The sequence below is a fragment of the Lagopus muta genome, chromosome 1, assembly GCF_023343835.1.
Source record: "Lagopus muta isolate bLagMut1 chromosome 1, bLagMut1 primary, whole genome shotgun sequence".
Lineage (NCBI taxonomy): Eukaryota > Metazoa > Chordata > Aves > Galliformes > Phasianidae > Lagopus > Lagopus muta.
Window position 1 is genome coordinate 170,235,376 of NC_064433.1, and position 22,018 is coordinate 170,257,393.

The following is a 22,018-nucleotide window of genomic DNA, read 5'->3' on the forward strand; positions in this document are numbered from 1 at the left end:
TGGTCCCGTAGTTTCTTCTTCTTTCTTTGTGTATTTTGCCTGCAGGTATGAAGGGTTAAATTGTAAAAGACAAACATAAAATCAAATGAAATGACTCACTATGTGCTAAATTAAGGAAGTAACTTTTCATACCAAGGCATATTTTACCCACATAATTAATTTTGTATTCCATTTTTGTCATTCCACTTTTAACACATACTTCTGTGACACAGAGCACAGTCTCACATTAAAGACCCCTAGTCACTAGGTGAATGCACAGGAGATTTTTTGTGCTAAATGCTGTCTGTGAACTTTCATGAGCAACTCCAGCTTTCAGTGTAAATTCAACATTACTTTTGAAGAATAAGATTTTACTTCAGAATCTAGGGGTTAAAATATCTTAGCTTTTAGTTAATATTCTGTTTTCCTGTGACTAGATGGCTAAGCTATTTGGGAAATGCTTTAAATAACCAGCATTAATAACGAATTTTATTTTTCAGGCTGCTGCCATCACATCAGACGTCTTAGATACTCTTGGAAGGCCTGGTTATTACACACTCTTTGCTCCTACTAATGAAGCTTTTGAGCGTCTTCCAAGAGGAGTCTTAGAAAGAATCATGGGTGACAAGGTGGCTTCTGAAGGTATGTAAACTTTTCTTGCAGAAGAGAAATACTTGGTTTATGGCAATTAATGCTCCTTGAAAATCTGATGGCCTTCTAGGATGTAGTGATGACATTGGTGGACAAAGGCTGCAACTGATGTCATCTGCTTGGACTTGTGCAAGGCCTTTGACATGACACCTTACTACATCCTTTCCTCTAAATTGAAGAGATATGAACAGTGGACAATTTGGTGGATAAAAATTTGTTTGGGTGGTTGCAGACAAAGAGTTCTGGTCAATAACTCTATATCCATGTGGAGATTGGTGATGAGTGGTGTCCCCCAGGAATCTGTCTTGGGACTGGTGCTCTTCAGCATCTTTATCAATGACATAGAAAATGGGGTAGAGTTTGAAGATGTCATGAGGGTGAGTGGTGCAGCTGATACAATAGAAGAAAGGGATGCCATCCAGAGGGACCAAGACAGGCTTGAAAAGTGGGCCCATGTGAACAGAATGAAGTTCAGCAAGGCCAAGTGCAAACTATTATACTTGGGTTGAGGCAATCAGAGATATATGTACAGACTCCTTGAGATCAACCTTGCAGAGAAGGACTTGGTGATCCTGGTGAATGAAAAGCTGGACAAGAGCCAGCAGCATGCTCTTGTAGCCCAGAAAGCCTACAGTATCCTGGGCTGCATCATAAAAGAGGTAACCCGTCTATTCTGCTGTTGTGAGGTCCCATTTGGAGTTCTGCTTCCAGGCCTTGGGCCCTCAGTACAGGAGGGATGTGTAGCTGTTGGAGTGGGTCCAGAGGAGGGCCACAAAAAAGATCAAATGACTGGAGCACCTTCTATGAAGAAAGGTTGAGGGATTTGGGCTTGTATAGATTGGAGAAAAGAAGGCTCAAGGTAGACCCCTCTGCAGCCTTCCAGTACATGAAGGGAGCCTAAAAGCAGGAGAGGACTGACTTTTTACATGGTCATATAGGGATAGAACCAGGGGAAATGGCTTTCCACTGAAAGATGGGAAATTTAGGTTAGATGTTAGGGAAAACAATTATTCAGAGGGCTGTGAGGTGCTGGCACAGGCTGCTGAGAAATGTGAATACCCCTTCCCTTGAGGTGTTCCCTTGAGGCCAGTTTGAACGGGGCCCTGGGCAGCCTGATCTGATGGCTGGCAATCCTGCCCATGACAGGGGCTGGAACAGGATGGTCTTTAAGGTTCCCTCCAACCTAAGCCATTCTATGTTATATGAATCTATATATCCAAACATCTGTTTACTAAGTTTTTTTCTTTTCCATGCAGCTCTTGTGAAGTTCCATATTTTAAATACTCTTCAGTGCTCTGAAGCGATCATGGGTGGAGCTGTCTATGAGACCTTGGAAGGAAACACACTTGAAGTTGGCTGTGATGGTGAAACTCTTACTGTGAATGGAGTAAAGATGGTGAAACGCAAAGATATTGTGACGAGCAATGGTGTTATCCACCTCATTGATAGAGTGCTAATTCCTGATTCTGGTTAGTAATGTAAATGACAAGCTTATTAAATTGAAGACATTTTCTCTCATCCCACCTAGATTCCTTCTCATGTGTTGTTGTTGATAAGGTTATGAAAGCATGAAAAATGCAATTAAAGGGGGGAAAAAAAAAAAAAAACACAACAGTTTTTATATGTCTTTTCTTTCTCCTTTATTTGCAGCCAAACAAGTTATTGAGCTTGGAGGTTCCCAGCAGACTACTTTTACAGACTTGGTAACACAACTAGGACTAGCATCTTCTCTAAGACCAGAAGGCCAATACACTCTTCTGGTACCACAGAATCGTGCTTTCTCAGGTTGGTAGCCTTCAAAGATTATTATCTGAACATTGAAATAAGCAGGAAGGATGTTTGATATTCTGACAGTCTTCCAAATAATTGCCAGTACTTGTTCTACATCCCAAAGAAAGACAGTAATTAAGAATTAGAGATACTTTAGCCTTCCAGAATGAACGCCATACGTAAAGACAAGATAAATGTAACCATTAGGCTGCACAGTATTTTCAGTGGTAGCATTTGTTAATGTAAATATTATCTCTAAGACACAAAACATGCATAGATATATAATGGGAAAGCAATGATATTAATGAACTTGCACATTACTCTCAACTTGTGCATTTCTTACATTAGATTAGTTATTTATACTCATGAAATTTATAAAAGGAGGTTGGTATTTTATAGTCCATTAAAACACAGAGAAACTGATAGAAAAGTGCTTTAAAACATGTCTACATATTTGCAGGAATGACCACATGAGCATCCTATCTCTTCCTTCAGAGAAATCTGGGAAGGATTTCAGGTGCACATTCAGAAAGCAAAATATGGGATAAGTTCACTCAGCTGGCACACAAAAATCATCAGCCATTTTGTTTACAGTAGTTAATCGTAACTGTGTCAAAATGTTATTTCTAAATTTGAGAAAGGATAATTTAAAGAAAATGTTTAAGAATTCTTTTCTATTTACACATACCTTTCCAAGTCTTATATTATAAGCATTTCAAGTAAAGATTCAGTATTTCCGTGGTGATGATGCAGATATCCACAGTCAAACTTGCTTGGATGGAAGTTCACTACTTAAATAATTTATTACTTAATTGGTATTGTAGATGACACTTTACAGATGGATCAACGGCTTCTTAAAACAATCCTGCAGAATCACATTATAAAAGTGAAAATTGGGCTCAATGAACTGTACAATGGACAAGAGCTGGAGACAATTGGCGGAAAGCTGCTACGAGTCTTTGTGTATCGCACAGTAAGTGAATGGACCTTTCTAGCAATATGCATCCTGACTACGAAAAGGAAAACGTATGAAAGCAAAAAAAAAAAAGCTGAATGAAAATGACAATATCTACAATTACCACTATAAAGAAATAAAAAATAAAGCTTTCAAACTAGGAAAAAAAATGAGAATTCAGTCTTTGTGGGAATTTTGCATAAACTACTCTTTTGGAAAAATGAAACAAAATTCAGGATCTGGCATGCAGTTATAAATTTATAACACTAATTTTTATAACTAAGTAACAAAATCCTCAAAGGAAACAAACAAAAATTAAGTTTGGAAACATTTCCACTCTGTTAACTTACTCCAGATTTCGTTACTTTTGCTTTCTCAGATTTCCTGGCAAGACAATACAGTATGATATTTGAAAATCCAGATGAAAACTAATTTTAATCTTAGCAGCCAGTTGGGAAATATACAAACATTGTATTTATTAAATATGCTTAAATGTTTTAATTTAATATATAAATGCTCTATGAGTAGGTGCCTTTGAAACTATCATTTTTCTATTAATCAGGCTGTATGTGTTGAAAATTCATGCATGGTCAGAGGAAGTAAAGAAGGAAGGAATGGCTTTATTCACGTCTTCAGACAAATCATCAAGCCAGCAGAAAAATCTTTGCATGAAATGCTGAGAAATGATAAGCGTTTTAGGTGAGTAGCATCTTGACAGCGCTGAGGTTTGGGTACAGACTGTAGCACAGCTTAACTGAGAAATAATTGTGAACCATGGTTTACTGAATATTTGGGGTGCAAAGAGGGCAGGAAAGAGGTAATTAACTCCTTAAAAACAGTTCTTTACTGCAAAATAGGCAAGAGAGGAGCAAGAGGGTAAAAGGGACTGGATGACACATTGAGAGCTATAAATGTAGCAGAGTGTGAAGGTTTAGTTACCCAGTGATACTATTCCATATTAGTGCAGAATGATTAGAGACTCATACATCACCAGTCTGTATTTCCTGTCCCCTGTCTTCAGATATTGTGATCCTCCAGAGAGCAACTGCCTTCAGAGAGCAATTCTAATCCTCCCTTCATGTCTTTGATCTGCAGATTTTTTTTATTCCCTCAGCTCTGCTCTGATCCATACTGACAATATTTTTACTTTTCAAAGCCTTTTTTTTTTTTTCCCTTCTCAGTCTGCTACTCTTAAGACAGCCTTTTTTTTCTCTTTTTTTTCTTTTCTTTTTTTTCTTTTTTTTTTTTTTTTTGGTCCACCACTGTCTTGATTCCTGGGAAATAGTGGGATTGTTCAAAAATTGATGGTCTCTCAGAAGAAATGAAGGAACTAAGTGCCCAGACCTAAGTATAGTTATAACGTATTTGTGGTTTGTTTGTTTGTTTTAAACAGTGTTTTCCTCAGCCTGGTGAAAGCTGCAGATTTAGATGATGTTCTGTCACGGCCTGGAGCATGGACTCTGTTTGTTCCAACTAATGATGCCTTCAAAGGTTTGACCGATGATGATAAGGCTGTATTGATAAGTAAGTAACAGAAGAAAACTACAAGTATAAGCAATTATGGAAAAATTAATGGGAAAAATGGCTAGTGTATTTCCTAGATGTCTGATTTCCTTGATGTCTGATAAAGCAGATAACCTTTTGCATAAACAAGCTACAGGGCTTCTCTAAATTAGTTTTTTCTTCAGTGATAGAGAAAATATCTTTTAGGGAAAAAACATTCAACATTAACTAAAAATTATCCTCATTTGTTGACATATTATCTTTTTACTTTATATGAGGGAATATGAATTTGGCTTGCTGTACTAGTGTGGGAATAGCAGTTGCCCTGAATTCAACATCCAGAAGAGCAGCCACATTTTCTGCTCCTGTAGTTTTCAAGTCAAGGTTCAAAGACTTGAAAAAAAATCCCATGAATCCTTAATAACTTCTGAGAGTCCGGCTTAGAGCACTGATAAGTAACTGCCCTAGTATAACCCAGCTCTGTGCAGCCATTAACTCACTAATGAGGCATTGTAAATTTGAATTCCCTCTTAGTAATTTAAAATTATGACTCTGGTATAAATTACCTTCTTGTGTAGTGTGTGTTCAGTAACAATAAACTAACAGGTAACCTAAATGAATGTCATTAAAGAGCCATAAAATCAAAAGAAGCTTGTCTCAGTGCTGTGAACTTAACCAACTAGATGAACACTATGGTTCTATTTTTAAGACTGGGTATGCTTGCAAAAGAAACAAAAGAAAAGGAGGCCTATTTTGTCACAACTAACTACTTCATGTTGCAGCCCAGGCCTGCATTCTTTCGAATCATTTTGACAATCCAGAAAACCGTGTGTCCATTCTGTTTTTCAAGGACTTTTATGTACTGGCTTTTCCTACCATTGTGATGTAGTTTATACTTAATTTCATTTGCAGTTAAAATTTTAGTTTTACCCTATTGTTTTTACAGCTTAAAGTCCATTTTTTAGAGTCAGATTGATTTCTGGAACTTTATCTTGTCTTTTTTTTAAAGATACAGTGTTATTTTTTATGTAAAATTTAAACTTTAAAATAAATTTCCTTTAAAGGAATATAAAAATATTTATCTGTAAGAAAGATACAGAACAAAGATTATTTTTATTCAATGACCATTATGTCAAAGAGCGAAAGAAATCTAGTGAAACAAGCTTTCAAATGGCCATGCTTAGGCTTTGTATATAATTTTATTCTATCTATTGAAGATTCAGTCACATAAATTTGGCACTGATTTTAGAAGATAGAAAAGAAGCATTTAATTGAACTTCTTCAGTAAAGTGAATTGCAGTGGTATAAGCAATCAGCAAAAGCAGAGAAAGGGAAATGCTCACTGAAAAAGAAACTAGGAAAAGTTATAATCTCACAGTTTCATTGAAGCTGAAACTTTTTAGGAAGAATAATCAATATTAGACAATATTCCATGTAATATTATGTTTTAAATCTGTCCTGCTTGGTCCTGTGGATATTCCTACAGCTCATCCTTTGTTTCCATAGATGTAGAGCTCCAGAGAGCTGTCATGATACTACCTTGGACTCCAGAATCCATTTCCTTTGCTAGTCTTGGAAATGTTGGCTTTTTTTTTTTTTCTTTTCTTCCCAAATAGAAATGAAACCTATGAAATAAGGAAATCACTCCCAGAATGGGGTTGTTTTTCTCAACTTCTCTCCCTCTCACAGTATGTAAGACCAGCAAAGGATCATACTCCACATGACATTCTTCTAGTCTGCCTGCAACTTTGTCCTGCCCAAGATAGAAAATGTGTGTATAGTGAGCTATGAGTTATCCCCATTCATCCCAGAAGGGTGTTACTTAAGAGAATATTTACATTTATTTCAGTGCCAACACTGTCAGATATAGTTCCCTTTAATTGCAAGGATGTTAAAGTAGCAGTTTATCTAGTATCTTGACAATACTTGATACTGTAGACTGCTTAGTGTTTCTGAATTTAATGTTTTTGTGGAGCATAATTAGAAAATCTCTTACTTGTATTTCTTATTTTTCAATTTAAATAGGAGACAAAAATGCTCTCAGGAACATTCTCCTTTACCACCTGACACAAGGAGTTTTCATTGGAAGTGGCTTTGAGCCTGGTGTGACAAACATCCTTAAAACTATCCAAGGAGGAAAACTGTACTTGAAAACAGTTAAGTCATGAAAAAGAACTCTTTCTAATACAATCTTGTAATGGAGATTTGATATTCAATGTCTATATTTTGATATTTTGTGTGATATTTCTCAGAATGTAGCATTAAGGGTTTTATTTTTTAATATCATTGATAACTTCTGTTCTTTACCAGGTGAATGATACTCTTCTGGTTAATGAACTGAAGTCAAGAGAACCTGATCTCATGGCAACCAATGGTGTAATTCATGTTATTGATAAACTCCTATATCCAGCAGGTGAGTATTAGTTCATGGAATTTACATGCATTTCTGAATCTGTATCTTATGTGCAGTAACTGTAAAAAGTTACTTCCTTTAAAAAGACAATTTCTATGTGGAATACAAAACAAAAAGTGTACATCACTGTTTATTCTATGTGTTGTCTGAAACCATGGCAACTCTTTGAACTGTTACGAAAGTCTAGTATATGGAAGATAAGATGTCTTGGGTTATCTCTCTCTCAATACAGAAGAATGTGTATGTACAAATACATGCTTTTATGAATTAATGAAAATCCTTACATATCCTTACTACTCCAAATGGAAATAAAACATATGCACATGTGTCCTCTTATATGCTTATTTCTTCTTTTCAGATCTGCCTGTCGGAAATGATCAGTTGCTCACAATCCTGAAGAAGCTGATCAAGTATATTCAAATCAAGGTATTCTTATAATAATGTCTGTCCCCATTGTCCTTTTGGCAGGATCTGCAAAATCACTTGCATTATCACTCAGAAATGGTTCTTTGGCTCTGCTTCTTCAGAATGCAACACGTAATAGTTGCTCCCAGTCTCCCAAGTGTAATCTTGAATGATACATTGCGTGCAACAGTTAGAAGTTATGTTTTTCATCACCAAGTAATTGCAGAATATTTGCACATAGGCAACTCCAGTGTGAACTGGCCCAAATCTACTGTTTGCTTCAGGTACACTTTATCACTACATCAGCATAGGTAAATTCCAAGTCCTTAAGGCAACCTGTCTTTGAGAGAAATATCAAGCAGGTAACTCGTTCAACTCATTAGCCTCAAAGCCTATGGAGAAAAATAGAGATCTGTCTTATTCTCTTGAGGCTATGTTCACTTTCAGTCATGAATGAGAGGACATAGTCAAATAGAGTAGCCTGACTTTTTGATCAGTTAACCAGCGATTTCTGTGTACAATCTTTAGAAAATGGAAATGCAAGTGCTCTTTTAAACTTACTTTTCTGTATTTATAGTTTGTTCGTGACAGTACCTTCAAAGAGATTCCACTGACGTTTTACAGTAAGTTAATTTTAAATATTAACAGATGGGTTTGAGATTGCTTTTTAATGTTACCAGTTTCAATCTGGATTGTAGATTTCTTTTTTTATTTTTTTATTTTTTTCAATCGATAAGTAAGCAATTTCTGGCAAGATAAGGTTGGCCAATGAAGCCCAGAAAAAGAAAGACTCAAATGTTTTTGGCTATTGCATGTATTTGTATACACTTTTTATCCCTTTCAAGATGACAGGGAAGAATCCCTAAACTAAGCTGCTCAGACTGTTTGGAGCAGACAAGATACATATGGAAAAGATATTTTTTTTCCACTTTCTAGCTGAAGTTCAGTGCTTGTTGCACAGAAGTCGTATGGCTTCAGAGGCTCTGAAAGATGTCGCATTGACCAACTCTACATTTGATATGCTTTCATTTTCACAAATGCTTCCAGTGAGACGGTGTACCTTTTCCACCTGTTTTCCATACATGCAAATATGAGTCTTTATAGAACCAGCTGCTTCAAACATTTCCTCTGTGAGGAATAAATATGAAAAAGGAAACTTTCTTGCTCTCTCATAGCCTTTCTAAGGGTTTGCTTTTACTATCTGCACAGAAAGCATTATAAAACCATAAAATCACAGAATATCTGAAGTTGGAAGGTAGCCACACAGGAGCATTGAGTCCTGGCCTATACGCAGCACCACCTGAAATTCAAATCTTGTGTCTGAGAGCGTTGTCCAAATGCTTCCTGCTCTTTGTCAGGCTTGGTGCTGTGCCCGCAGCCCTGGGCAGGCTGTTCCATGCCCTCCGCTCTGTTGCTATCACACAGAGCAGAGCTCAGCACTGCTTCTCTGCTCCCTGTGAGGAGCTGCAGCCGCTGTCAGGCCTCCTCTCAGCTCCTCTGCTCTGGGCTAAGCAAATCAGGAGGCTCAGCTGTTCCTCATACACATCAGTTTGTAACAGAATGTGAAGTTACGCAGATTAAATTTCTGCAGGACTACCCACATTTCTCAGTAGAAATGGAGAACATCACATGAGAGTTTGTAACTCTAGGATGAATATACTGAATTTTAAAGGCTCTTGGAACAACAACAAAAAAATGGAATATGTATTTCACAGCCATTGATAGTAGCACAAGAAGCCATGTCTATGAGCTGGAGCAAGGAATTTCAATGTCGAGCATTAAGAAAGTTGTATAACTGTTGATTTAGTTTAACATGGCTGTGACCTCTAAAGTGAAGGTTTGTGGAAATAGCTGTGAGTCAGATCTGTCAGCAATGTTTTATAAACACACGTCTGTTTTAGTTGTAGAGGGGCAAACTGATACCTATGAGTATCACACTATTTTCTGTGAAATGCAAGAATAGCTCTCAGTGTTAGAGGGTCTCCTCTGTTTACTACTTGAGCTCTTTAAGAAAAAACAATGGGCAAAATTCAAAGTTAAGGTATGCTGGGAAATAGTATAAATTCTTATAAAGAGGATTGTATGAGACAGTATTAATATTTATCTTATGTTATTTCAAGACCAGTGGGTTTTATGAGGCACAAACAAAAGAAAATAGCACATTAGAAGACTGTCTACAGTGTATACCACCATTTAGTAAATAGAACTGAGATCCATACTCTGAGGCATTTCAAGTTAGTTTACCTACTGTTAATATGTGTAACGTTATTCACATCTTTATGACCAGATGTGAATTATGACCATCAAGAATTATCATTAAGAATGGAATGTGTGTTATATTCCATTTTCTATACTTTCAGAAATTAACATAATTGAAAGCAACGTGCAGCCTATCGTCAGAAAGGAAGGTAAACAGGGCCTTCCAATATATATATCTGTATATGTTCAAATATGTATATATACAGAATATATATTGTATTTATTTAACTGAATGTATTTTGTACTTAACAACTCCAGGTTGTTCAGTACTTTGCTGGAAAAGCAAAGATACAAATATTGTGATTAGAACTGGCTGAAATGTTTTGTATGAAAAGATTTCCCACAGTTATTCTCCCCAGATGGATTTTTTTTTTTCCCCATGGGCATTTTAAAAACACATTGTTTAATACAACATTTTTTTAAAAGCGTGCCTTTTAAACGCCTTAATGTTACTCTACTTTATATAAGTATTACTATACTTAAAGTATAAAGAAAATTGGATTCTGCAATTGAAACATTTTTCATGTTTTTGTATTGAAGTAGTTATTTTAAAAGCTTTGTTACACATTGAAGTGCAACCAACTAACCAAACATTAAAAGCAACAGTTAATTTCTTTATTGATTTCAATCAGTTCTAAATACCAATATCTGTCAAATGCCTGGAAAAGACAGCCAAACTGTTTGTCTCAAATCAAAAGCATGTTTTAAAGAATAGATAAGTGGTGTGACTGTAGAGAACAAAAAGTGGGGCCATAACTATTAGAAACACTTGTAATTCATAGCGTAAATAAAACATCCCTTAGTTTCACTAAACCGGTGACCATGCTTATTTGCTCCAGTTTCCTTCTGAAATGTAAATGCTCAAAAGGAATCTGGTGGAGCTCAACTGAGAACAAAGGCAGTCAGAATACCTTGCAGAATGCTCATGCAAACTGATTAGCCATTGTTTCTGTGAAGGCTCCCGTCCACCAGAAGTGATGAGTTTTTTTTGTTCTGTGTTTTGTCCCACCTAGCATTAGATACTAGCTTATATATTTATATATGTATATGCTAACGCTTGTTTCCTAGTCTCTGTTATGAAATCAGAGCTACAGAGCAAAAGAAACATGAAATTGATTCCATATATTGTAATTTGACCAAAATATTTTAGAGATCTTCATAAGATGAAGGTGAATTACCTTCTGGAGGTACCTGCTCTTCTATATTAAATCCGAAACTGGAGCAGATAGTTTTGGTAATTTAGTATAGTTTGAAAGATGAGGAAAAAAATAAGGAAAAAAATGAAATGTCCGAGCACTTCTCTGCGAATGTACAACTAAGTGCTATTTGCCAAAGAGGCATAAAATATTTTCACATGTTAATGAGCATTGAACTGTCACTCCTTACCGCTGCCAGTACAGTATTCCTGTTTTGAGATACTATCCAAAGAATGATCTCTGGCCAACAGAATCTGCCTAATGATGACTCAGATGTAGTCCCAGGAGAGTTGGTTCAGGCCCTTTTTAGCTTGCTTGCAATAACAGCAATGAGTAGGAGCTCCCATCAGAACCACATATGCCTACAATTGTCTGTGTAAAAAGTTGCACGTTATATTTTGCAACATAATGTCTGTATGTTCCAGCAGAAAATCATGGCAGGGAGATTTCATTAAAACAAAACAAAAAAAAATCAGTCATTTTACAGCTTGCTGTTTGCCACTTCCAATCTTAGTGATTTCTGGTGGTGTTGTGAGTCATTGTCTCTACATAAGGAAGTTTAAAAGAGATCTCAGGAGTTAAATCTGTTGAAACCCAGTCCTAACAAATTAATCCCAGCATCCTGTCATGCAGAGGCACATTTTATCAATGTCGTCTCCAGGGATTTCACAAGATAAGAGTTTACCAAATTATTTGCTTTGGCCATTGATATCAAGATGACATCTCCCATGAATCTCAGAGGATGGTAGCTGGTCTTGCTGACAAATACCTTTGCAGCCTCTCTGGTTGAGCTCTGAATTTTACCTTCATTTTTCTTTACACTGTATGACCACAGCTGAGGTCTGGCTAGCTTTAGAAAACATAAAAACAACAAAAAAGGAATCAGCCATTCGTAAATAAAGAAATAATAAATAAACAATCTGAATTAATTTAAAGACCCAGTTTCCTTTTGGGTATCTGTAGAGTTAGTAGGAAATAACATGATGAACATTTTTCTCTTCAGTCATTTCCAAGTTTTCAATACTTTACACGCTGATGATTATCAAAGCAATAGCTGTAAGATTCTAGCAATGTGTCAGAATAGATATTTTACCAGTATGTATGCTTTCCTTCTTCTGCTGACAGTCTTTTTGCCCAAGTCTTGTCAGATATTAAAAATGCCCAATGCACAGAAGTAAGAAATATTTCTAAACAGTAAATGTGCAGTAAGGTCTAAATTTGAGGTAGTATGGAAGGAAGTGCAGGATTGTGCAGCCACAGCTGCAGATGCAGATGCCTACTCAGATTTTAAAAAGACTCTTTTATGGTCATCTGGCTTATTTTGGGTAGGAATGGTAATGATAACTTAATCTCAGCCCTGGGGAATACCGTGCATATTTTTATGGCTATTCATAACATGCTGTTTTTTCCTTATGTCACAGACCCATCTATTACACAGCTCACTAAAATAATTGAAGGAGAACCTGAGTTCAAAATAGTCAGGGAGGGAGAGACAATAACTAAAGTGATTCATGGAGGTTGGTATGCTTTCAGCAACTCAATTTGTATTAGATGAAATTTGAAACATTATCTGTTCCCCAACAGTTTTTGTTTGGATGAAAATTATTCATGTTGGACAACTGACCAGTTTTTAAGGAGAATTACTGTATTGGATTGTATCATTTCATTCTCACTTCTCACGCATTTCAGAAGTATTTTGTCTTTTTATCTGTCTAGCTGTAACTCTTACAGCCAAGATAGTGTTAGAAATGCTCTCTCTGCATGCTGACATGATACCTGCTTAAGTTAGGAACTGTTTAGGATGTAATTCTTGTATAGAATGACAGCTTTGTCAGACAAAGAAATCGACTGTTTTTTTTCCTGCTTTGCTAGGGACTTTGAGGATTTTATATCTAGGAGTGTTTCAAAGAAAATAGCATGTGGCCATTCTACATCTGGGGGAAACTTAGTTTCTGGTCTACTGTGAGCAATTCTGACTAAAAAAAAAAAAAAAAAAAAAAAAAAATTCTATTGTAATTCCTAGTGTGCTTCATTAAGTTTCAGTTTCTCAAAAGCAGCACTTCAAACATTGCTCATCAATTTATTAATATCTTCACTTTAAAAATCCTCGTAGAACCAATTATTAAAACGTACACCAAAATCATTGATGGGCGACCTGTGGAAGTGACAGAGAAAAAAGTAACAGAAGAAAGAATTATTCAAGGTAACTCATGCTGAGCTGTTCAGTGAAGTTCTCTATTACATACTGAAATAACACTGCTTAAGTCCTGTACTAATGCCTAAATTGCATTTCCTGGAGAGGAAATGTTATTCCTGCTATTTGTCACTGTGTATGCTCAATTTTTTTCTGTGTCTGCTACATATACATGTACAGAAAGAGTTACAACATCTTGCATGCAAAAACACAGAAACTCATCTTTTCTCATTTTTCTTGGATTCTAACTACCGTTTCAGGATGAGACTGCTATTCTGCATTATTTTTAGTCTATCTTATTTTAGGATTAATTTTGGGGGTATGCATATATATGAATTTTTGAGTTATTTTTATATCTCCAGCTAGTCTTCATTTTGTCAATACTAGACCTTGCTTGCTTTTGCATTTCATCTCAGGATTTCTTGACACTTATTTCAGAAATAATGACTATAATAATCCTTTGTTTCTGTGTGAGGGGAGTCTATATTTTTCTAACACCTACAAGGCAGACAGTTGTTTAGTCCTAACGTAGAATAGAACTGATGAGCATCTTTTCCTTGATCTTTTTCAACTGTAAATTTCAATCTTTCCTTTACAAATTTCAGTTACATTTGACCTACAGTGCAGATTTTATGTTTAGGAATTCTAGAATCTATACAGAAATTGAAATGAGTGCAGTGAGGCATAGTGTATAGTATAAATTATTATGTAGTATAGTATAACTATAGTATAAATTATTTGCTAACATATTTGAACACCTTGGATAGATTCAGTTTTAATACCATAGCAAAAATACTGTCTGCATGAAAAGCTGCAAAGGAAAGACAGTGTAAAAGGAATGTATTGATTTAGCAGAAGGTATTCAGATTGAGTTTATGTATGACAATTTAAGATCTCATTCAAGCAGGAGAGAAAGAGGAAATAGGAGAAGTTATTCTAATGCAACTACTTACATATAATGGAATTAAACAAAAATAAAAATGAAAAAAAAAAAGATATTTTTTAATATGCCTATTTCTCAAGAGAGAATATTTCTGGAAAAGAAAATCATATTTTCTTGTTCCATTACAACAGTGGTCTCAGACCATTTTACACTGAGGAAATACCGACCTTATACAGCAGTGTTATTAAAACTGTGCCTTTCTTCCAGAATGTGAGCAGATGTTTACTATGCTAAATTTGTTGAACTACTTGTCTGAATAGCTGTAAACTGTAGTTGTAACTCTCTTTCATTTCAGTTTGGAACACAGTGAAGGATAAAACCACCATAGAAGCAGATTAAAACACATTAAAGATAGAAACAGAGTGGGGTTTAAATAAGAAAAACAAACAAACAAACAAAAACAAACAAATAAAAAAAAAACAAACACAAGCTTTAATATTTATTAAAAATCTTCAACGATAGTTCTGTTACACATTACAATTAAAGTCCCTGTTTTACACATCTTTGTTTCAGGTCCAGAAATAAAATATACCAGAATTACCGCAGGTGGTTCAGACAATGAAGAAAATTTGAAGAGATTGCTTGAGGAAGGTTAGTATCCTTATCTTCTTTAAAAGAAGTAAATAAATAGAACACAGGAAACCAGCACGATATTAGTTAAGTAATAACTGAATGTGTATTTTGTTTTCTTCAAATGTGCTGATAGAACAAAATCAGAGATTAAGCCTCGGAAACTAAGAAATGTCCAAATCTGATCTCCTGTAATATATAGTAAGCTATCCTTGTCATGAAAATTGTGTTTCCAGTGTTTTGCATGGAGCTTAATATCATCACAGATGACATTTGTAATTCAACAGAATTCTGTAACATGATACATTTGATTATGTGCTGTTGTATGATTGTCATGTATTTTCTGTCAATCAATTTTTTGCCATAACCTGTATCCTGTCAGAGGTTACCAAGGTGACCAAATTTATTGAAGGTGATGGTCATTTACTTGAAGATGAAGAAATCAAAAGACTTCTGCAGGGAGGTAATTCGGTGTATTACAACTAACCTTTTTGCAACAGGTTATGACAACTGAAACCTCTCTCAGATACGTTCAGCTCAACATTTTTTAAAGACTGACCTAATGGAAGTGAAATTTTAATTCAAGAAAAAAAAGAAAAAGTGCAGTGCTGTGTGATGTAGTGCCAGATATCTGACAAAGTGCCAAATTTTGATTAAACTATTTTGATATGTTATCAATCACAAAAATATTTTTTCTTTGTTTTCTCAGTCTTTAAAAAGATGTCTAATAAAAACCGAGGAGAGCAATGAAGATTTATTCCACTAGCTGTGAACTCTTTTCATCAGCAGATTTAAATACGTGGAAAATGGTTATGAAATCCAAAGTATTGTAATAGGCCAAATGTATCTTCCTCATCAGTTATCCAGAAATGAATGTTCATTGCCCTCATGTAAATAATCAAAGGCATGTTGATCATCCCTCTTTCAGTGCTTACAGGTGATGGATATGGAGGCATTAACTTTAATTCTTTTCAAATATAGCATTCCAAGGAATGGTTTCCTTTCCTTCTTGCTCTTCTGATTCTAACAGTCTTGGCAGTATATAACCAGTAGCTGTAGAAAACTGGTGAAAGAACTTGTGCTTATGAAATTAATTCTTATCTATTCAACTGGGAATGTTCTCTGCTTAATATATAGACTAAAATAACAATCTATAATAGCAATGGAGAATAAAAAAGAGAATTCAAGTATTGTGTTTTTAGTGAAGGTGAGAAGTTCAACAATGTTCACGAATATTTCTCCTAGCACAAATTAGTTGAATCCAATTAATTTTATGTTCACTTTATAATAATTTAGTAACTTGAATACCACTGAATTAGCTGACAGTTCAGCTGTGTGTTCACAGAAGTAAATCTAGTAGCCCTTTGCGAGCACCATTCTGTGTACTTGAATTAAACATCAAGTAAAAATTTAGTGATGGCTGAAAGACAGTAATTTTCCATCAAACAAAACCATGCTAGCTGATAATGCAACTAGTCCTATAGACAAACCAAGATATGGTCATGAATACTGATTACTGTATTAATCTTTGGTCTTTTAAAGAGCCAGATCTTAGTGTTACTGCTCTAGCCAGGATTAGTCAACAGTCATTGGAGAGAGAGATGAAATTCCTGAGGATATTTCCATTGTACCCTATCCTAAGCATCCCAACTATGAGTTATTCTCTGCAGATGCCTATTTCAGTGGTGACTATTTAAGTGAAAATTGAAAATGAGAAAAAGTATATCAAACTATGTTCTATTGGTCCCAAACAGTCTATGAAGAGTGTGTATAAATTTATCCCAGAAACGTGCAAAATCTTCCACTACAGAGATATACAACTAAATACACACAATCTGTATATCTTACAGGGACCCATAGATGTGAAAAGTGAGAAATAATTTACCTGGAGTAAATTTAGTAAAGACAATACTGTCTCTTGAATTCTTGCTATTTTTCCTTGCTATTATATGTTAGATTGCATAAGCATCCTGCTTGGCAGAATGAACCATACAGGCAGATTTCAAGCTGTTGTTTAATCTGATTTTTTTCTATCTTTTCCATGATTTACCGTCCAGTCAGCTGCCCTTAGCTACCATGACAATATCTTACCATACATTCAGCCAAAAAAAGTGGATACACACAATACTTTCTGGCTGTTGGTGATAATAGCAGTAATATTTTATGACTTTCTTGTCTACATCAAATTTCTTGTTTTACTGAAAATTTCTAAAGTACTTAAATCTGAATCCAGACAAAAATAGATGCATTCCCTCTAAATTAAAAGATGGGCTTTAATTCAACTTGTATGATGTACAGTACTGCTAATTATAATTGGCAGTCTGTGCTGGAACATCCTAAAAGCCAAGATTGTGATGAATTATTTCCAGCTCTAGAGAGGGAATCACCTGTATCAGGGCCAAGAATATCAGCAGGACTTTACAGCATGATTACTGTGGCCTGCATACACCTACTCCCAAAATGGCATTCTTTCCACTGAAGTTTTCTGTGCTATCCTAGATTTAACTTGTTTTTAATGCTTATCATAGCTGGAACTGAGTACACCAAGGTTACTAAAGTAATTGAGGGAGAACCACAGATTATCGAGAGAGAAATCAAGAAAGTCCATTTGGAAGGTTAGTTTGTCTAAAAATCCAATATCACTAAGGCCTCCTATGTCTGAAGTAATCATTCTAGGTGCAGAATTATAGTATTTATTTATTCATAAAAATTACTTAGGTCTGAAGTCAATATTTTAGCTGAAAGAGTTTTTATGTTTGTTTTGGAAAAAAAATTCTTTAACATTACAGAGAAAAATGTTGAGGCTTATCTTGTGTCTGAAAGTAACCAAAAGATTTGGCAGGCATAGTAGACAAGAGGAAATATCTAAACCACAAAGCATAGGTAAAACATTTGAAGGAAAATGCACCTTTCTCTAAGCAGCACATCCAGAAGAAGACCACGTGAGTTGTTTTTAACATGAGATATTTCATGTCAATGTTAATATGATCTGTTGGGTTCTCAACTTAGTAAAAGAGTGGGGTGGAAGGACTGCAACCTCTGGGCATGAGTGTAAATGTCAATTTCATCCTATTGTTAAGTGAGGGAAGTTCATCATTTTTAAAAAGCTGAATGGAATTGGAGTCCAACCTGAGGAGCCAACTAATGGCTTCAGCCTGGGTATATGCCAAGAATTAATTCTTCAAGTCTAACAATCTTTTTTTTTTCTTTTTTTTTTTTAATTAAAAAGTACTTTGCTTTGTGTTTCTTTTGGATTAGTATGAAGGTACTTTTCTAAATCTAATTCTCATGATGCAGAGTAACAATGTATTTGAACTACAAACTCATAGACATAATACAGTTTTATACTTCTTACAATTTGAAGTTTACACTAAATGCTGAAGGTACACCAGTTATTTGTTATGTTCAGTGTTGAGAAGTACAAGGCATGCAGGGAAATCAACTATTGCCTGTAAAGTATGACTTTTGACCATGGGACCTTACCTGAAAATGTACTACTTCACACAGGCCACGTTCATTTTCACGTTCTCATTTTCAGGATGTTGAAGAACTTGGTACAAATGCACACCAGTTAGCCTCAGCTAAAAGAGGCAAAACCTGTATCTCAGGGCAACACATTTACAAACCTTGTACCTCAAGATGAAAAGAGAACTGCTGGTTAAACGAAGAAACAAGTACTTCATGTAAAGAAGGAAAAATGCTATAGTCATATTCCTGTGACAGTGATAGAAGCATGCTGTCTTAAGTTTCTGAAATGTCTTTCCATCTGTTGAGAAGACACCTGGTTTTAAAAAGTATTTCATGAGAAAAAGGGAAAACTCTCCATAGAATTGAATCAGTCTTTTGGAAAATAGATGTATCTGTTAGTGAGAATGGTACCTCGTTGGGCTTTGTTCCACCATACCCCTTAAAGTAGAAGTCTCTGAGAACATCAGCTGACCCGTAAATATGAAGTGATGCTGTGGGCTCTCGGTGAAGCTACACATCACACATCTAAGTGCAACTGGACATGTGAACAAACATCTTGCAACAGCTGCATTTCAACCGTATCATTTATACATAATTCCTAAAGAAATGTCTTGCAGTGCTCTGCAAGCAGACCTGAACTTCCTCTGCCAAAAGTTGAGATCAAGTTCTGGGCAGTATACTAATATGAATTCGTACCTCGCTGTCGGCATCAGATAGCTTTTGCCTGAGTAAAATGTCCTGGCCAATGTCCATGTCATGCAAATGTCCACACAAGATCAGTGTGAATAATGGATCAGTTCATAGCGCTAAAATTTAAAAATCTATTTGAAATACTGATAGAATTCTATGCATGAATACAAATGGTGGAAATGTGTAAACTCTATTTATTATTAGCGTTCATCTTTCAGGTGATTGAGTCAATCTAACAAAATCCTTAATTCGTTAAAAACATTTAGAGCAGATGTTACAAGTCTACAATGGGTTTCCAACATTTATAATGAATTATACATCTTACAAATAACTTCTGACTGAAACATTTCTATTTTCTAGAAGCACCTGTACGGAAAGTACAAGCAAACAAGAGGACACAAGGTAAAAGCAAAACATATGTTAAAAACTTTTAGCATATTTCCAGTATTTTCCCCTGCTACGTTTAAGGTGAAACAGGATGGAATTTAAAAAAACAGAGTTCTAAAGGAAAGAGTTGCATTTCTGCTTAAAAAAAAAAGAAAAATTAGCAAAACTTGGTAAATGACTTAAGCATGCTTTATATACATATATGTTTTTCTATCTGAAAGAACTTTTATTATGTGCTTTGGTCAGGTATTGTTTTGTAATAGAACAAAGTTGTCAAAGTTTAGAGTCTAGCACTATGAAAAGGACAGTTTTCATAAAACAGTGTTTTAACCCAGAAGGCAGCTCAGCATACAGCTGTTAATTCACTCCTACCTCCCTGTGAGGTGGGGGAGATAATCAGGGAAAAAAAAAAAAAAAAAAAAAAAAAAAAAAGTACAGTTGAGATAAAAACTATTTACTAAAACATAAAAGGAAGAGAAATAATAGAAGTAATGATAATTACTTATATATATTTAGAAAAGAAGTGGTGCTCAACACAATTTCTTGCCACCCGCCAACTGATGCCCAACCAGTCTCTAAGCAGTGGCTGTGCACCCTCTGACGAGTTCCTCACAGTTTTATACGTGTTTGGTTTTTTTTGCATTACATCATATAGTATGAAATGTCCCTTTGGCCAGTTCCAGGTCAGCTGTCCCAGTTCTGTCCCCTCCCAGTTCCTTGTGTTTCCCAGACTTCTTGGTGTCAGGTCACTAAGAGAAACTGAAATCTGAATCTTCCTTGTCTCAGCAACAACTAAAATCTAGGTGTGTTATCAACAGCTTTTCTCCTAAAGCCAAAGTATTATACCAGACACTATGAAGAAAATAACTGTCCCAGCTGTAACCAAGACAGTGACACTGTGGGATTCCCCACTGTGGGATTTGTAACACAGGGATTCCACATTATCTGGGTTGATTGAGAAACTGAGACAACTATAATTCCCTAGCTGCCAGCATAGCAGGGATTCAGTGTCAAGCTTCATTTTTTCCTCTTTTCATCAGTAAACACAGTAACGTATACATATGCAGTAACATATTACATATAATTACATTATATTTTCTTTTTCTTTTTTTCTCTAGGGGGATCAGCAAGAAGGAGGACAAGACTAGCTTATTCTTAAAAGCTTTTCAAGATAGAATCCACAGAATTACAAATAAACAGTGTGGTCTTTGAGAGAAAGAGAAAATGTTTTTTTTTTTTAAAAAAAAAAAAAAAGAAAAAGAAAAAGAAAAAAAGAACATTAGAAAAAAATGTGTTTTGTATAACAATGTAACTGAACCATGAATCCACAAAAAGATGTGAAAATGCAGATGCTTACTAACAGCATAATGCTCACTAGGGGTATTCCATTGGAGGTGCTATAAATGCTCTTAACAGTAGGCTTTATGCAAGGAGGAATCCTGGAACTGCTGAAGACGTAAGAAGAACTTCCTCCGACTTCTGTAGAGCCAGGATTCCCTCTTAAATCGGTTAGTAAACGTTTGCAGGATTGGATTCAAAAACAGCAGGGAACAATACAGAATGTATATTTTTTAATTATTTTTATTTCCACTAAATAAGAAATATAAATGAAATCAGATCATTTCTAGAGAAAAAATCACCTCAGGTGACTTTTAGAATGAGTATTGTAAGGAAATATGAGTGTTACGTAGCACTTTTGGTTCAGTAGAATTGTATGTCCTTTATAAGTCAGATTTTGTCATGTTTTTAATGTCATAGTGAAATGGATAACATTACCTTTTCTAAACAAAGAAATAAGCCTTATATTCAGTGTATCTCTTTTTGTTCTGCATTGCGTATCCAAATGTCATATGGTAAATGTGGCTAATGGAAGCTCTTAGTAAGGGGGGGAAAATAATGTTATGATCTTCCTAAAATGTATTTGAGACCAGGTTGAACTTTATTTATGTGAAAAATAATTCTTGCTGAAGGTATGATGTACCAACACACATACTGAGATTCTAAAGTGTTTTCCCAGTTTTCCCTAAATATGTCTTTTGGTGTTAAAGTGGATAAATAAACTGCATGCAAACAATTAACTCTGCATGGAAAATGGTGTCACAAAGAGGAGATTAGGTCTAAAAGCTTTTATATCAAATCATGCTTTGCTAATGTCTGGTATTAATGTGGACTTGTCTGTAAATTATATCATTTCCATAACTAATTTTGTACTCATAAAAATTGTTTACTTTGTTAATGAAAGCTGGAAAACAATTACTCATGGACTAAGAAAAAACATGCCTTCAAAGTGCCTTAATTCTGCAAACCAAAGTTTAAGAGGAAACATCTGATGTGCTTTTATATTTCTGTCTTGAAAGAAATACTCAATAAAGAATTTGGCTAAATTTTGTTGTATTTATAATTTTTTTTAATGATAAAGCAAACTGTATATATTCATAAGCTATCAGTGTAGTTGTAGATAAAAACATGCCTTCACAGAAGCAAGCAGATGCTTTACTTCCTCATTTAGCACAAATTAATGCCCTTTAACTGCATGACTCTCCTTAGACAGAATTAACTTCTCCCTTAATTCCATAATCATGTACCATGAGCATTACCCCCTTAATTTCTTTTCAGGGGGGTAAATCTGCCTAAG

At 35.2% G+C, this 22,018-nt stretch overlaps 1 protein-coding gene across 8 annotated transcripts in view; it reads left to right on the forward strand.

Moving 5' to 3' along the window:
* Nucleotides 1–21,786, forward strand: part of POSTN (periostin) — a 32,632-nt gene extending 10,846 nt beyond the window's left edge. Inside the window, exons 7-24 of one of the 8 annotated variants that reach the window (XM_048967753.1) lie at nucleotides 480–621; nucleotides 1,887–2,099; nucleotides 2,281–2,415; nucleotides 3,225–3,373; nucleotides 3,918–4,054; nucleotides 4,749–4,879; nucleotides 6,884–7,014; nucleotides 7,169–7,271; nucleotides 7,630–7,697; nucleotides 8,254–8,299; nucleotides 10,037–10,084; nucleotides 12,553–12,648; nucleotides 13,245–13,334; nucleotides 14,782–14,859; nucleotides 15,221–15,301; nucleotides 17,367–17,453; nucleotides 19,357–19,398; nucleotides 20,502–21,786. In XM_048967753.1, coding sequence (XP_048823710.1) covers nucleotides 480–621; nucleotides 1,887–2,099; nucleotides 2,281–2,415; nucleotides 3,225–3,373; nucleotides 3,918–4,054; nucleotides 4,749–4,879; nucleotides 6,884–7,014; nucleotides 7,169–7,271; nucleotides 7,630–7,697; nucleotides 8,254–8,299; nucleotides 10,037–10,084; nucleotides 12,553–12,648; nucleotides 13,245–13,334; nucleotides 14,782–14,859; nucleotides 15,221–15,301; nucleotides 17,367–17,453; nucleotides 19,357–19,398; nucleotides 20,502–20,542 — 1,818 coding nt within the window. In that variant the 3' untranslated portion in view covers nucleotides 20,543–21,786. The remainder of the gene's footprint in view (nucleotides 1–479; nucleotides 622–1,886; nucleotides 2,100–2,280; nucleotides 2,416–3,224; nucleotides 3,374–3,917; nucleotides 4,055–4,748; nucleotides 4,880–6,883; nucleotides 7,015–7,168; nucleotides 7,272–7,629; nucleotides 7,698–8,253; nucleotides 8,300–10,036; nucleotides 10,085–12,552; nucleotides 12,649–13,244; nucleotides 13,335–14,781; nucleotides 14,860–15,220; nucleotides 15,302–17,366; nucleotides 17,454–19,356; nucleotides 19,399–20,501) is intronic. The other 7 variants (XM_048967757.1, XM_048967765.1, XM_048967784.1 and 4 more) reach the window with 7 other exon arrangements.
* Nucleotides 21,787–22,018: the final 232 nt, after the last annotated feature.